This window comes from Ochlerotatus camptorhynchus, unplaced genomic scaffold, assembly GCF_037179485.1.
Source record: "Ochlerotatus camptorhynchus isolate MF236.1 unplaced genomic scaffold, CSIRO-AGI_Acam_v1.1 ptg000066l, whole genome shotgun sequence".
Taxonomy (NCBI): Eukaryota; Metazoa; Arthropoda; class Insecta; order Diptera; family Culicidae; genus Ochlerotatus; species Ochlerotatus camptorhynchus.
The window spans coordinates 3,209,869-3,225,728 of record NW_027040556.1 but is presented as its reverse complement, the minus strand read 5'-3'; the positions used below and the strand labels follow the sequence as shown (position 1 = coordinate 3,225,728).

At 43.3% G+C, this 15,860-nt stretch overlaps 1 protein-coding gene across 2 annotated transcripts in view; it reads right to left on the bottom strand.

Moving 5' to 3' along the window:
• Nucleotides 1–15,860, bottom strand: part of LOC135697069 (calcium-activated chloride channel regulator 2-like) — a 109,399-nt gene that overhangs the window by 42,510 nt on the left and 51,029 nt on the right. Inside the window, exons 2-3 of one of the 2 annotated variants that reach the window (XR_010517410.1) lie at nt 5,911–9,641; nt 5,597–5,823 (exon numbers count right to left, since the gene is read on the bottom strand). Coding sequence is in view for 1 of the 2 variants with exons in the window: in XM_065216650.1 (XP_065072722.1) it covers nt 6,147–9,641 (3,495 nt within the window). In the remaining variant the exon portion in view is untranslated. The other variant, XM_065216650.1, reaches the window with a different exon arrangement.

Sequence of the window (15,860 nt, the reverse complement as noted above, 5' to 3'; positions counted from 1 at the left end):
GCATAAGGATTACCCACTTTTTCTGATATCGGCAGCCGCCATCTTGGATTTAAAAGTTGTGTTGGACATCGATTTCCAGTCTCTTGACGTCATCCCGAGTCCAAAAATAGCTATATTGATTGGTATTTGGCAGTATTTCCCACTTTTTCTTTAAAAGGAAGCCGCATTCTTGGATTTCAGCCTCTACACGACATGCAGGTTCCAAAAAATACCAATATTTATAACTATTTGACAGTACAATCAGGAATCCTTATTGCCGGTATCCCTTATTGCCGGATGCGCTATCCGCGAATAAGGATACCCACAGCTTATGGGATTTTCACTAATAGGGGCTGTGGTGGATTATCTCATTTGTTTCAATCAAGGTTGCAAAGACTCATTTCAGCTAAAATAATGTTTTTCGGAATAATAAAACCAAAAGATGGTATGATGGCATGTTTTACTTGTAACTTACAAGAAGAGGTTACAAAGTATGCGTTGGAAACATAAAACCTGTAAATTTTGCTTTCTATGAGTCACAATCAGCGATTTGCTGATCGCTGAGTGAGTGAGTGAGTGAGTGAGTGAGTTTGTGAAAAATCGCTGATTGTGACTCTCATGAAGTGAAATAAACAGGTTTAATATGTCAAACACATTCTTTGCAACCTCTTCTTGTATCCTACCAATTCAAAATTTGATCATGGCATCTAATTATTTCATAATTTAGAAAAACATTGTTTTAGCTGAAATGAGTCTTTGCAACCTTGGTTTCAATACATAGAGCTATACTGTCTTCGACAAAGTTGTTGTACTGGGATATACCAACAAGCCTGTGTCGTTAAAGTCAGGTTTAATTGGGAATTACGCCGCTAGAGGTACTTCACTTTTATGTTACTTATGACAGGCGCTATAATATATAGATCTTAGGTCCAACATAGAATACTTAGTGATCCTGGCTATATAGAAAGTTACTGTCTTGAGCAAAGTTGTTCAAGTCACCAAGTTCTTTCGGATGTTCAGAACTCTTTCACTACGCAGTGCTAGTGTGCACATGAACTTCCTTAATATGTTATGTGTGGAAAGCTTGTCCATATAAGATGTTGCTGAGTAATGTGGGGACAGGAACCGGAAAAGGGATGATGTGTAGAGGTCAGAAATCGATTTCGGAGGCCATTTTAAAATCTAAGATGGCGACCATCAGTTCAAGAATAACCGTACAAATACGCTACAATATGGGTATTTTCGGATAGTGGATGACGTGTAGAGGCTGAAAATCGATTTTTTTAATCCAAGATGGCGGCCATGGGTTCAAGAAAAACTGTCAAATACCCTACAATATGGATATTTGCAGAAAGGGGACGACGTGTAGAAGCCTGAAATCGATGCCAGAAGTCATTTTGGAATCCATCGGTTCAAGAAAAACTGTCAAATACCCTACATTATGGGTGTTTTCGGAGAGGGGATGACGTGTAGAGGCTGGATATCGTTTCTAGACGCCATTTTGAAATGAAATATGGTGGCCTTTGCTTCAACGTAAACTACATTATAGCGCCCGTCATAAGTAACATAAAAGTGAAGCGCCTCTAGTGGCGTAGTTCCCAATTAAACCTGAATCCAATGACACAGACTTGTTGGTCTATCCCAGCACAACAACTTTGTCCAAGACAGTATAGCTCTATATATTGAAGCAAATGAGATAATCTACCACAGCCCCTATTAGTGAAAATCTCATAAGCTGTGGGTTTCTATTTTCTCTAGACGACATGCCAATTTTAGAATATATCAATATTGATGGGTATTTGACAGTATTTCCCTCATTTTCTTAAATTGGAAGCCGCCATCTTTTTCATTATCTGGACGTCATCAAGATTCCAAAAATACCCATATTGATGGGCATTTGACAGTATGTATTTCCCACATTTTCTTAAGCCGGAAGTCACCATCCTGGATTTCAAATTAGCGTCACATATCTATTTACAATCTCTAGACGTCACCCCGATTCCAAAGATACCCATATTTACGGGTCGGCATAAGTATTCCTCACTTTTTCTGAAATCGGCAGCTGCCATCTTGGATTTCAAAATGGCGTCAGATATCAATTTTCAGCAACATCAGACGACATCCTGATTAAAAAAAATACCTAAATGAAGGTTAAATGACAGTATTTTCCACTTTTCTTCTACTGGAAACCACCATATTGGATTTAAAAATGGCGTCGCATATACATTTTTGATCTAGATGTCACTCCGATTTCCAAAATACCCATTTTGATGGGTCGGCATAAGTATTACCCACTTTTTCTGATATCGGCAGCCACCATCTTGGATTTAAAAAAGGTGTCGAACATGGATTTCCAGCTTCTAGACGTCTCGATTCCAAAAACACCTATATTGATGGGTATTTGGCAGTATTTCCCACTTTTTCTTGAATAGCAAGCCACCATCTTGGATTTCAAAATGGCGTCGGATATCAATTTCCGGCCTCTAAACGACATGCCGATTCCAAAAAATACCAATATTGATGGGTTTTTGCGAGAGGGGTGACACATCTAAATCTCAATTCTAGATGCTCAACAAATCTCACAGTAGCGAATCAATCTTCGAAAAAATTTCTTTCATTTCTCGCATCTACTTGCATCGCGCATCATCTTTTTGTAAGAAATCTTCAGAATCGTCTTCAATCTTCTTTTTATCTACTAAGCGTTGGCGCAGCTAACCACAGCAAAATTCAATTTTTCCTACATCGTAGATAGAGTCGCCCTTGGATATTTGACAGTATTTCCCACTTTTTCGTAAGTCGGAAGCCGTCATCTTTTTCATTCTCTAGACGTTATCAAGATTCCAAAAATACCCATATTTATTGGCATTTGACAGCAAATCACAACTTTTTTTTAACCGGAAGTCACCCTCGTGGATTTAAAAATGGCGTCACATATCTATTTTCAATCTCTCGAATCAAAAAATACTCTTATTGATGTGTCGGAAGCCGCTATCTAGGACTTCAAAATGTCGTGGGATATCGATTTTCAACCTTTAGACGTCATCTGGTTCAAAAAATACCTATATCGATGGGCATTTGACAGTATTTGCCTCTTTGTCTGAAATCGGAAGCCCCTATTTTTGATCTCAAGTTGCAGTCGGTCATCGATTGGCCTCTAGACGTTATCCTGATTCCAAAAATACCAATATTGATGTTTATTTGAAAGGATTTCCCACTTTTTCTGAAATCGGAAATCGCCATCTTGGATTTCGAAAAGGCATCGGACATCGATATCCGGTCTCTAGACGAAATGCTGATTCCAGATATACCTATATTAAAGGGTATTTGGCAGTGTTTCCACTTTTTATGAAGTCGGAAGCCACCATCTGGGATTTCAAAATGGTATCGGATATCGATTTTCATTCTCTAGACATCATGCCCATTTCAAAAATACCTATTTTGACGTAGGACTACGTCAATGATTTCTATATGGGGGTACACTTTAGGAAAACAGAAAATGGAACATGTTACAAAATTATGAAAGATTTTGAACGTTAATAACTCAGCTGCCTCTGGACCAATTTCAATAATTGTATCACCATTCGATCAGAGATATTTCTAAGACTTTATTATTCTTCAAAATGTCACTATTGAAAACTGCACGAATGTGCAACTGTTGCTTTGATAGTTAAAATTATCACCGATTGCCTGTGAAAAGCGATTTCTCTAACACAGATTTCAAAGTTGAATTCCATCCGGTCTCACCAAACGGTGTTTATTCAATCACCCCGTGGTGAGTGGTGGTGTTCTCCAGCACACAACAAAAAGCTCCCCGCAAGCAGCTAGCTATCAAGGCTGATCGGATTCAGTTCCAATCACCGTGTGTGGTGGTGTCCGGTCGTCGCCAGAAGCAGTGCTTTCGCCACGTGGCGTTGAACATTGTTCTCCAGTACACAACGAAAGGCTGCCTGCAAGCAGCGAGCTGCAGCTCACATGAGCATCCATAGAAGGAGGAAGAAGCCGCACCGCTATTGATCGGAATCAGCAGCTCTTCGTGAGTCGCTGTGGGCCATCTATGTCAAGCGCGTCAAACTAAACAGAAAGAACTCCGCTCAAATTCCTATTCCTACACCAAACACAAGCTCCTGCTGCAGTTAACAAATAATATTTATTATATAAGACCACGTAGTCCTATGTCACCATTGCGTACAAACCCCATAAGGCTGTCCCTTGTAGTGTTTCTTGAAAATGAAGCTACCATCTTGGATTTCAAAATGGCGTCGGACATCAAAATCCGGTCTCTAGACGACATGCCGATTCCAGAAAATATCAGTATTTCCCACTTTTCCTGAAATCGGAAGCCGCCATCTTTTTCATTCTCTAGACATTATCAAGATTCCAAAAATACCCATATTGATGGGCATTTGACAGTATTTCCCACATTTTCTTAAACCGGAAGTCCCCATCTTGGATTTCAAAATAGCGTCACATATTTATTTCAAATCTCTAGACGACACCCCGATTCCAAAAATATCAATGTTTACGGGTCGGCATAAGTATTTCCCACTTTTTCTGAAATCGGAAGCTGCCATCTTGGATTTCAATATGGCGTCGGATATTGATGTTCAGCCTGTAGACGGCATCCCGATTAAAAAAATATTTGAATGATGGTTATTTGACATTAGGTAGTCGCCATCTTGGACTTTAAAATGGCGTCGGCATCAGTATTTCCCACTATTTCTGAAATATGATGCTGCCATCCTGGATTTTAAAATAGTGTCGTCGATTGTCGGCATCTAGACGTCACCCCGATTTAAAAAACACCCAGATTGATGGGTTTAAAAAAAACTACTGATAAATTTGACATCCACGAGCACAGATCTTTGCGCATGCGCTTAAATGAACCGTGTAAACATTCAACAAAAGTCAGAACAACCGCGCGAATTCGGATCGTACAGCTTCATTTGACAATGAAAGGCGAATTGAACCCGAGTCAAGCCAAACAGCATGAAAACTGATCGAAATTGGTTCTGTTGATGATGAAGAGGATCTGCTTGAAGAAAAGACAGAATGACTTTCAATTGAAAGTGAAGGTTGACAGCTTCGTCGTCGCTTGACGATTTTCTATAAACCCGAACCTAAACTGATTGATGCTGATGGATTCGGTTGTTGTTTTGAAACCAAGACCCGGTTTGGTTTCAGTTTCGTTTACCGTGTGCATGGCAAACAGGATTGAACTACTCGTAAATACGTGTTGCAATTTGTAGAACCGTACCACACATGTGTGCACCGGTTGGTTTTCTAGTCCTCCTCTACTACTTATATTAATGTCTCACAAATTATGCGTGTCGTCTATCATTCTTACCTTCTGATAAATCCATTTGCGCTCCTCACGATTTCAATCCAACAGACAAACGAACCTTAGTATCTCCAGCGAAAAAACATATATAAAACCAATGAAGACGGAATTTTCGAAGTACTAACCACCAACTCGAACAGCCGACGTACGATTTATAGCATTTGTCTTTATTTATTACAATCTTCTATATGTACAATATATCATCTTATTCATCTAACGTTCGAAATTACCCCTCCCCCACTACCTCCCTCCCTCCCCTCTGCATGCGGCTTCAGTTACTGGATGTACAAAAATCGAACGACCCAAAGCAACTTGCAGTTTAACACTTTGAATCAAGGGACTAGCAACGTCAATCAAATTCCTTAGTTCTGAGCTGGGCGCATCTCGCGACTTCTGCGAACACATTTAATTAAAATTCTATTACGGGGCGATGGAAAACTCAAACTATCCGGTTCAACGTTCCACAATCGCTCGCGTTGGAGATCAATTCCGGCACGGTGCAAACTCTCTGCGAATGGAATAAACAGACCGAAAGGAAATGGGTTTAGACTGCATGTCAAACGGAAGTGGTGGTGGTTTCAGGGCTAACCTACCTCATAACTTATCCGTAAAAATGCCCTTAGCATGAAATCAGTCTTTCTGGCAATCAAAACTCTTTTTATTGAATTCGTCTACTTTAAAACATCGCTCCTATTCACAGCCACCACGCATGCTCCACAGGCAGCCTCCCGAATAATCGACCAATCGCACTTTTTGCAGTAGACTTCGGCGAAGCATCTCTCTGGCTTAACATCTTAGGTACACATTTGCTACGGTGCCTGCCCGTCTATTACGTTATGGTAACGTGTAGGGGTGTCGTCATAGGGTTCATACCATCGTGGACGTACTGCTGCTGCTGTTGCTGCTGCTGCTGTTGCTGCTGCTGCGGTGGTGGCTGTTGATGCTGAAGCTGCTGTGGGTGCTGTTCGTAGAAATACGGAGGGTTTGCGGTCGAGTAGATGGGTGGCGGAGGCACCGGTGGATTGTGGCCAACGTTGTGCGGGTTGTGACCGACGACGCCAACGCCGCCGCCGTTCAGCAGGGACATTTGATCGTGTTGGCTTACGTAGAACTGCTGGACATCGTTATCCAGGTAGTTGTCAAGCAGGCTCGGACTTCGTCGCCGTTGGTGTTGTTCGTGTTCCTGCAGCAGTTGCGAAGCGGACCATGACTCAAAGGGGCTCAGCGTTCGGTTGTCGTTGATCGTTGGTCCCGGGTTAAAGCTTCGGGTTAGCGTGGTATTGTACTGCATGTTGTCGGTCGCCTGAGTAAGGATGTAGGATTGAGTATCGGCCATCTGCTGTTGCTGCTTAAGTTCGTTGATGAGCTTCTGTTCGATGGGGAGCGTTCTAGAGTTGTAGATCGTGGGAATATTGGTGGAGACGTTGGTTTGCTGGGCGTAATCCGGTGAGGCGGAGGTTGAACTGGTAGCATTCGACGAGGAGGAAGTCACGTTCCCAGGGGTGACAAATACGCTGTGTCCGAGGGAGGTCTTTGTTTCGGTGGGAAAGGGTTTGATGGGTCGTTTTTGGTCGTCTTCCTGTGTGACGTTACGTTTTCTTAGGAAGTAGTAATAGCAGCAAATGAGGATTATGATGATCAAGAATACAGTGCCAGCGATGATCGCCAGTAGAACTTCGACTTCCAAACTGATGGTGTCGGCGATTCTTTGATGGATATTCACACGTCGATTGTGGCCATCTCGGATCTCGTCGTAGGACGACCACACATTTTCGTAGCTTTCCGTTCCGATGGAGGTAGATGGAGACAGGGATGTTGCGCGCTTCGGTTTCGGTACAAAAACTCGAACGTAGTTCGAAACGGATCCACCCATGATTCCTAACGCATGCGCCCGGACGGAAAAGTATAGAACCTGCCCAATCAGGTGAGATTCATGGGATAGGTTCATCGTAAAAGAGCTCTCCTCTCCGATCGGGTTGATCAGCGGCGTATCATGATGCCACAGAAAAGCTGCCGTGTCATAGTAGTCAACGATATCGCGAATCGACGTAGCGTATTTGATTTCGTACCGAGCAATTCCTCGACCTCCCATGTCCGGAGTAGTCCAGTTCAATCGAACCCTCATTCCTTCGACGTCTACCGTCAGGTCACTGATCTTACCCATCGGACGATGACCAACCGAGTCAAGGAATTCCTGCGACAGAAACACGGTTATCGGTTGAAGAGTTCTTTGGAACGCAACCATCGACGCCATCAACGTCGTCCGGATCGAACTTCCGCAGCATCTCGGCGGAGCACCCTTCAGCACACTCTCCGACCGCGTGTATGCCATATTTTCGTTATCCGTGATGGTGACCTCGAACTGATAAGCTCCGGCTCCCCCAAAGTCATCAGCGTTGAAATACCTCGAATAAATACCATCGTTTCGCGTGATGTCCGGATCACCTGATCCAGAATCTAAAAGCTTGATCTTCTGCCGACATTCGTTGCCACTTCCTGCCGGGCAGATTCCATCGGGCCGCGTCACCGTGACTTCAACCTTCGCGGCTATAATCGGCAGATCGCCCTTCTTCACCTCGGCGTAGATAACAGGAGGACTTCCGCTTCGCTGCCGAATCCACGATCGAGCCTGAATGGTCGGAGCGTACTTGGACCGAGGCGTGGCAATGACCTGCACGTAGTGCGACTGAGGATTTCCATTGAACCGATCGATCTTGTACGTCCAGCTTCCAGTTTCGTTGAGCGTAGCGGACACCATCAACTGCTTAACCAATGATCTAGCGTCACTTCTAGACGAGTAAACGATACCGCTCGGGCTTGTCAGCTTCATGCCCGCAATCAGCGGGTTCTCCGTGTTGTGAACGTACACGAAAAAGTACGCCGGAGGTCCCATGAACGAGTCCAGGGTGAAGCTCCCGGCGACCGTACGGCTGGTCCGCTTCGACAGCATGTGGCTGGCGTCGTTGTCGTCCAGTTCGACGAGCTCTTTGCGGTAAATTTCGATCGGCAGATCGTTCCGGTTGCCTTCGTAGTACTGTTTGCCGATGTTGAACAGAGTGTTGGACAGTTCGAAGTACGTGGTGACATAGCTCTTCTCCAGGTTGTATTTGCTTTCGAAGACGGAGTGGGCGGTTCCTCCGGTGGCGAGGGCTAGAGAGTCCAGAGGCTGCCGACGGATGACGTTCGGATAGTTTATGGAGCTGATGCGGATATGGGAGGTGGAGGCAGAGTTTGCCAGGGAGCTGTGATCGATAGAGTATTCCATACCGGGGGCAATTACGAGGATGATCGAGTTGGCCGGACCGTTCATGCGGGTGCGTTCGTTGAGCATGTGGATGGCGTCGGAGACGGCACAGGTTAGACAAGCCGGTTGGCGGGAATCGCTGGGCGAGTACGGGATGAAGGATGCAACGAGGTCTTTGTTTTCTTGGATGTAGAGGGGCGAGATTTGGAGCATCTTTTCGGTGGCGGTGTCGTTGGCGAGGACCATGCCGACTTCTGTGTTGGCCGGGAGGTCGTAGACAACCCATTTTCGAACGGCCGAACGAAGGAAGCTCCACGATTCGCGTAGTTGCATGTCCAGGGTTTCGTCGATGATGATGACGTAGCGGGTGGATTTCCGGGTTTTGTAGTTAAATTTTGGGGCTGTGTTTACGATTATTGACGGGTTGACGTTGATCTTGTTCTCCATGATGAAGTCCGCGTTTTTGAGGATGACGTCCAAAGTGCTGCGGCGATCGCACAGTTGGTTGTGCTTGGTTGGAGCGTACCGGTTGTGGGTGCCTTCGTCGCAGAACATCGTCACACTGGGAGATTCGACGGCGAACATTATACTGGAGCGAGCGTTCCGATCGATGATTTCACTGATGTTGTACGAAGAAGGATTGCCGCAAAGGCCCCGATCGTGAACCGGGGCGTCCGAACACCCGGTCAGCTTAAGCTCATGGTCATCGTTGATGTAGCACCGTGGATAGACAGGATCTTTGGTGAATCCGATTTCATCGAACACTCCATACCGATACTTGGCCCATTCCCGAACAAACTCCCGCCCAATTGTATCCCTACCGAGAATGTCCGATTCGATGAAAATCTGCTCACCGGGCTCTCCACAGCCGGCGTACTGTTTGGTCCAGATGGGGGACTCGGTCTTGGAGTGGGTTTTAATTGTCACGTCGCTGCGCTCTCCGCTGGCCGAGGTACGAGTTTGGTTGTAAGGGATGCACGAGTTAGGCCAGTGCGGCGGCAGAATTACCGTAATGTCTCCGAAGTAGACCCGGCCATCGAGGGCCGAGAAAAGGTACTGCGAAGCTGAGGTAAGCATAATCTGAAAAGGAGGCAAAAGAGATGGAAGAAAGGCACAAATTAATCACTATTTTAAGACTCGGCCATGGGGGCTAATAGAAAATATCGGAGTTTGAAACAACCGCAATTAGCTGGCATCGGGGTGCGCTGTGAGCGCATGTGTGTGTGTGTGTGTGTCTGAATACCTGACGGCTAATTGATGATCCGTGGCGAAGAGTAGATCGCGGCAGTTGCCAGGTTGAGTAATTTTAATTGACCGAAAATTGCATGTATTACAACAGGAGAGGTCTCGCGTGAGACCACTTGAGTCATCATATAACAATTCTCTTTCTCTTGGGCTGTGATCTATTGGCACTGGCACTAGAGGAGCCGTCGAGGGTAAACTTCCACGAAATTGAACTTTATGATCCAATTGCAGTTAATGCTGGGAGGAAACTTTACGATTCCCAAACTAAATAATTCCCGGCCACGGCCGACCGGCAATGTGGCCTTATCATTAAGATTCAGGATAGAAGTGCAGCTCAGAGCCCATCACACGAAACAGGCACGGAGATAATATTTTTTTTTCTTTTACGGATAAACTTGGAGAGCGTGTTAACCTGGGGCAAAAACGAGATTACTTTTTTACGATTGCGTCGTGTTCTTCGACCGGGCTCCTTGCTAGGGTAAAAGGAACCAAGCGAGCAAGCGCACTTAAAGTATTATCCGCGATAGCATCAAATTGCTCATTATGCCCGCCGGTAGTATGACCCTGAAAACAACGAAATGAATCCCTCGCATAAGCGTGAACTCTAAAAGCATAAGCACTCCGCGGGGCGACACTCGGACTGAATGGAGAAGAATGGGTATTACAATGCCCATAAAGTGTCCCGCCACACCGGAATGAGTAAGTAGTGAGTTGATTTGGTATGATGACTCGTATCGGGATAAGCAATTCCGACGAACATTAACATTTTCAGAACCTCTTCAATCACACTGAATAGCATTAGATTTGATCTAGGAATATTCATGTTCAATCAGTTACCCTGAATCCCTAACATCTGACCTGTGGAAACGAGTCCATCGGTCCAAAGCCTTTTTCAAATATACAGAGCATCTGGCAGGAAAATCATCATAACCCAATCACGAATCAAAATCACTTGAACATCTTCCATAACGACCATACCAACCCAGCACCTAATCGCTCATTAACGACATACGTAGCTGTATTTCCATGACAGGCAGCTGTGAAGTTCTCAAACAAAAAGTTATCTTGAGAATCTTGGTTGTACCACCATTTGCATAAAGGCTTTCTCCTACCGTTCACACCTGCACAGCGAGGTAGCATTATTTTGAAGGATTTTTGAGAGAAAGGTTTATACATCTTCTGAAGTCGTGCCTCTGAAGCTTGCAGGCATAAATTCAAATAATAACATTAGAAAAAGTAACTAAAATTGTCACGGTCATTTACTCAACTAACTAACGTGAGAAATGGCATACTCATTAGTTAAATATTTTTGTAACCTATAAACACTATAGGCCCTCATGCAACACATATGCGGATATCAGCTGATGTATCCAAACCAAATGCCAATTTGTATTAAAACACTCATTTGGGTACAACACTTGGGACACATCAGTGCCGTAGTGAGGGGTGACTGGAAATGGCCCCACCAAGGGCGACAAGCCAATGGAGCGAATTCAAAGAGTTTCTACTTGGCAATTTTTCTGCGGCATCTATCCAATTGCCATTGATTCGATGGGAGTAATTCGAAAAGCTTTCTGTAGGGAACTCATTAACAATTCTGGATAGTTCACTTAAGAACTTTCACACGGAAAATTCAGAAAAGATTAATTCCAAGGGTATTATGAGTAAAAATATATGGCGATTATTAGGAGAATTCCGCTGGGATTGTAAGGAGAAGCCCAAAAGCAGTTCCAAAGGAAATTTTGAACAAAATTTCAAAAGCACTCTGAGGAGAATTCAAATGGAAATTCCAAAGGATGTCTGGCCACAATTCCAAGAAAATTCAGATAAGATCCCCTGACAATTATTCCAAGAGATTTCCGATGAAAATTCAAGGGGAATCAGAATTTAAAAACAGTTTCAAATAGAAAATCATTTTTGGACAAAAATCCAAGAGTAGCTTACTCTGCACGCAAACCAAAAATTTATTACAATGAATGTTAGTTCTATTTGCTATCATCCTCTGTTCATGAACATCGAAGCGGATGTTAGAAGTTAACCTTGCAGGCAATGTAATGGTTTTATGTCTTCTTTATTTCGTGTTCTATCTACGCTTTCGACTATACCAGTAACCCAAGTAACAATTTAAGCTGAATAATAAGAACTGAAGCTGATTATTGGTTGATTTAAGGTGCACACAGCTGATTAGCAGCAGGCTGAATATAAAGTTGATTAGTAGTGCATGAAGCTAATTGTATCCCCGTAATTCAAACTCAAAAAGTTTGCTGATCTGAAGATTGAACAAGCAACACTACTCCACAAATCAGCAATGCACTACAAATATTTTGATAGCCTGATTTGTTGAATGTAGTCCATGTCACTCGTTGCATTTCCGAAATTTTAGTTCTTCTAAATTCACTGCCTACCTTTCTAATTCCAAGCAGCGGTAGCAGTAGAGACAAGGTAGAGGAGCTTTTTTGGAATAGCTACAGGTAGAAGTGGGCTGCAACGACGTCGGAAGTATTAAAATTTGTAACTTTCTGTATTTTGACTGCTATATTGCATTGAATTTTCAGACAGCATTCCCAAAATATAACTCAATTATGGCACTAACATAGCTTCCACATGACCATCGAAATAAATCGCGACTTGTGTCCACATTCCCAAGTAACAATTCAAGCTGAACAGTTAGAACAGAAGCTGATTATTGGTTGATTTAAGGAGTACAAAGCTGATTAACAGCAGGCTGAATATAAAGTTGATTAGAAGTGCATGAAGCTAATTGTATCAACATAATTCAACCTCAATAAATTAGCTGATCTAAAGATTAAACAAGCCTTATTTTAGCCAAACCTTACTCCACAAATCATCAATGCACTACACATATTTTGATAGCCTGATTTTTTAAATGTAGTCCGTGTTACTCGTTGCATTTCCAGCATTTTGATTCTTCTAAATTCACTGCCTACCTTTCTAATCCCAAACAGCAGCAGCAGTAGAGACAAGTTAGAGGAGCTTTTTAGGAATATCTCCAGGTAGAAGTGGGCTGCGACGACGTCGGAAGTATTAATATTTGTATTTCTGTGTTCTGACTGCTATATTGCACTGAACTTTCAGACAGAATTCCAAAAATATAGCTTTCGACTGATTAAAATCATCAGATTTAGATGTTTAAAAGCTGAACAAAGGTTAACGTGGTCTATGAACAACAATTATTCAAACTAAGGCTGAATTAAAATATAATGAACGACACTTGTTAAGCATCAAATTGTTACCTGGGATGTGTTAACTACACTTGAAAATGAGAAGAATGTTTTACTGTCACCAGCTGCTGTTTATAATTCTGCATTGCTGTATAATACTCTTCCGTTAGCTGTTATTCAACTTAAATTTCAAGTTAATGATCATACCTTTTGCCACACATAAAGGGTGATACGGTCAAAATTTGGTCAATATCAACTTGACGTATTTCTTTCAATTTTGCATTTAAAAAACCTGAACACCCCTCATTTTGAAGGTGTGTGTGTGTAGAATGTTGCTCCTATTTTGATTTTGGAATTCACTCTTCAGTTGTCAAAATGCCGTCCAATCAAGAAGAGCAGCGTATCAAAATTTTGCTCGCGCATCGCGAAAATCCGAGCTACTCGCACGCAAAGTTGGCAAAATCGCTAAAAGTTGCCAAATCAACCGTTACAAATGTAATTAAAGTGTTTGGGGAACGTTTGTCGACAGCCAGGAAGTCTGGATCGGGGGGAAATCGAAAACCGGAAGCCGCTGAGACGACAAAGAGAGTTGCCGGTAGTTTCAAGCGAAACCCTAACCTCTCTCTCCGCAAATAAGCTGGGTGTATCGTCTACAACCGTGCATCGAGCCAAAAAACGAGCCGGACTATCGACTTACAAGAAGGTAGTGACTCCAAATCGCGATGATAAACAAAATACGACGGCCAAAGCGCGATCCCGGAGGCTGTACACGACGATGCTGACGAAGTTTGACTGCGTGGTAATGGACGACGAAACCTACGTCAAAGCCGACACAAGCAGCTTCCGGGACAGGAGTTTTATACGGCAAAAGGAAGGGAAAAGGTAGCAGATGTTTTCAAGCACATGAAACTGTCAAAGTTCGCAAAGAAATATCTGGTTTGGCAAGCCATCTGTACATGTGGCTTGAAAAGCAGCATTTTCATAGCTTCCGGGACTGTCAACCAAGAAATTTACGTGAAAGAGTGTTTGAATAAACGTCTGCTGCCTTTCCTGAAGAAACACGGTTGTTCCGTACTGTTTTGGCCGGATTTGGCATCTTGCCATTACGGTAAAAAGGCCATGGAGTGGTACGCCGCCAACAACGTGCAGGTGGTTCCCAAGGACAAGAACCCTCCCAGCACGCCAGAGCTCCGCCCAATTGAGAAATGCTGGGCTATTGTCAAGCGGAACCTAAAGAAGACCAAAAAAACTGCTAAGGGCGAGCAGCAGTTCAAGGTAAACTGGCTTTCTGCGGCGAAGAAGGTGGACAAGGTGGCTGTACAAAATCTGATGGCAGGGGTCAAGCGTAAGGCCCGGCAATTCGGATTTGGAAAAGCGGAAGCCTAACTGAATATTTTTCCTGAATTTTATACTAATTGAACTTGAAAAAGAAATTTAATTTAATTTTTTAAATAAACGATTTCACCGATTTACACGCGTTTTCCCTTGACCAAATTTTGACCGTATCACCCTTTACTATTCAGTTTATCTGCAACCAGAAGCTGCCATCTTGGAATTCAATATAGCATCGGACAGTAATTGCTAATCCGTAGTTACCACCGCGAATCCCAAAATACCCATATTCATGTGTATTTGACAGTATTTCCAACTTTTACTGTATCCTGTAGCTGCCATTTTGGATTTCAGGTCACTCATTTTCTATTTTTTGATGTAACGTCATTCCTTTTCCAGAGACTCTAGACGTCATTCCTTTTCCAAAAATACTCATATTGAAGGTTATTTGACTGTATTTATATCTTTTTCTGAACCCGGAAGCCGCTATCCTGGATTTCAAAATGGTGTCGGACATTGATATTCGGCGTCTACATGTCGTCTCAGAAATCTATATTATTGGGTATTTGACAGTTTTTCTAAAGTCAATGGCCGCCATCTTGCATTACAAAATGGTGTCGGACATAAATTGTAGTTTTGTTCCGAAAATACCCATGATGTAGGGTATTTGGCAGTTTTTCCTAATCTGAGAGCCGCCATATTGGATTTCAAAAATGGTATCGGACATCGATTTTCGGCATCATACACACGTCCTGTACCGAAAATATCCATATCGTAGAATTTGACAGCTTTTCAGAAAACAACGGCCGCCATCTTGGATTCCAAAATGGCATCAAACATCAATTTTTGGGATGTTCACGTCGACCCAGTTCCGAAAATATCCATATTATAGGGTATTTGACAGTTTTTCTGAAGTCACTTGCCACCATCTTGGATTCAAAACTCGATTTTCGGGATGTAAGCGTAGTACTTGTTACGAAAATACTCAAATTTGATAGTTGTTCTGAATCTGAGAGCCGCCATATTGGATTACAAAATAGTGTCAGACATATATTTTCGTCGAACCCGTTCCGTAAATACCCATATTGTAGAGTATATGACAGTTTTTCAGAATCTGAGAGCCGTTGTTGGATTAAACAATGGCTTCCTTTGGTTTGTTTTTTTCCGTCGATCTTGTTTTCAGTGCTGAGCACCAATGCTACCGACGTGCCAGGAAGGCAGCTCCCACACCTAGACCCTACCTATCGACCCATCAACTCATGAACCGGGGACCAACGGCTTTACTTCCCATCCGAAGGAAGGCGTGATCAGAGATATTATGCCTCAGAACATCCCGGCGGCGCCGACTGGGATTGAACCCAGGCCTTCTGGGGTGAGAGGTAATCACGCTTACCACTACACCACCGTTATTAAACAATGGCGTCAGACATCGATTTTCGGTCTCCCGGACGCCATCCCGATTCCGGAAATACCCATATTGAAGGGTATTTAGCAGTATTTCCCACTTTTTTTTCTGAAACCAGAAGCCACCATCTTTGAT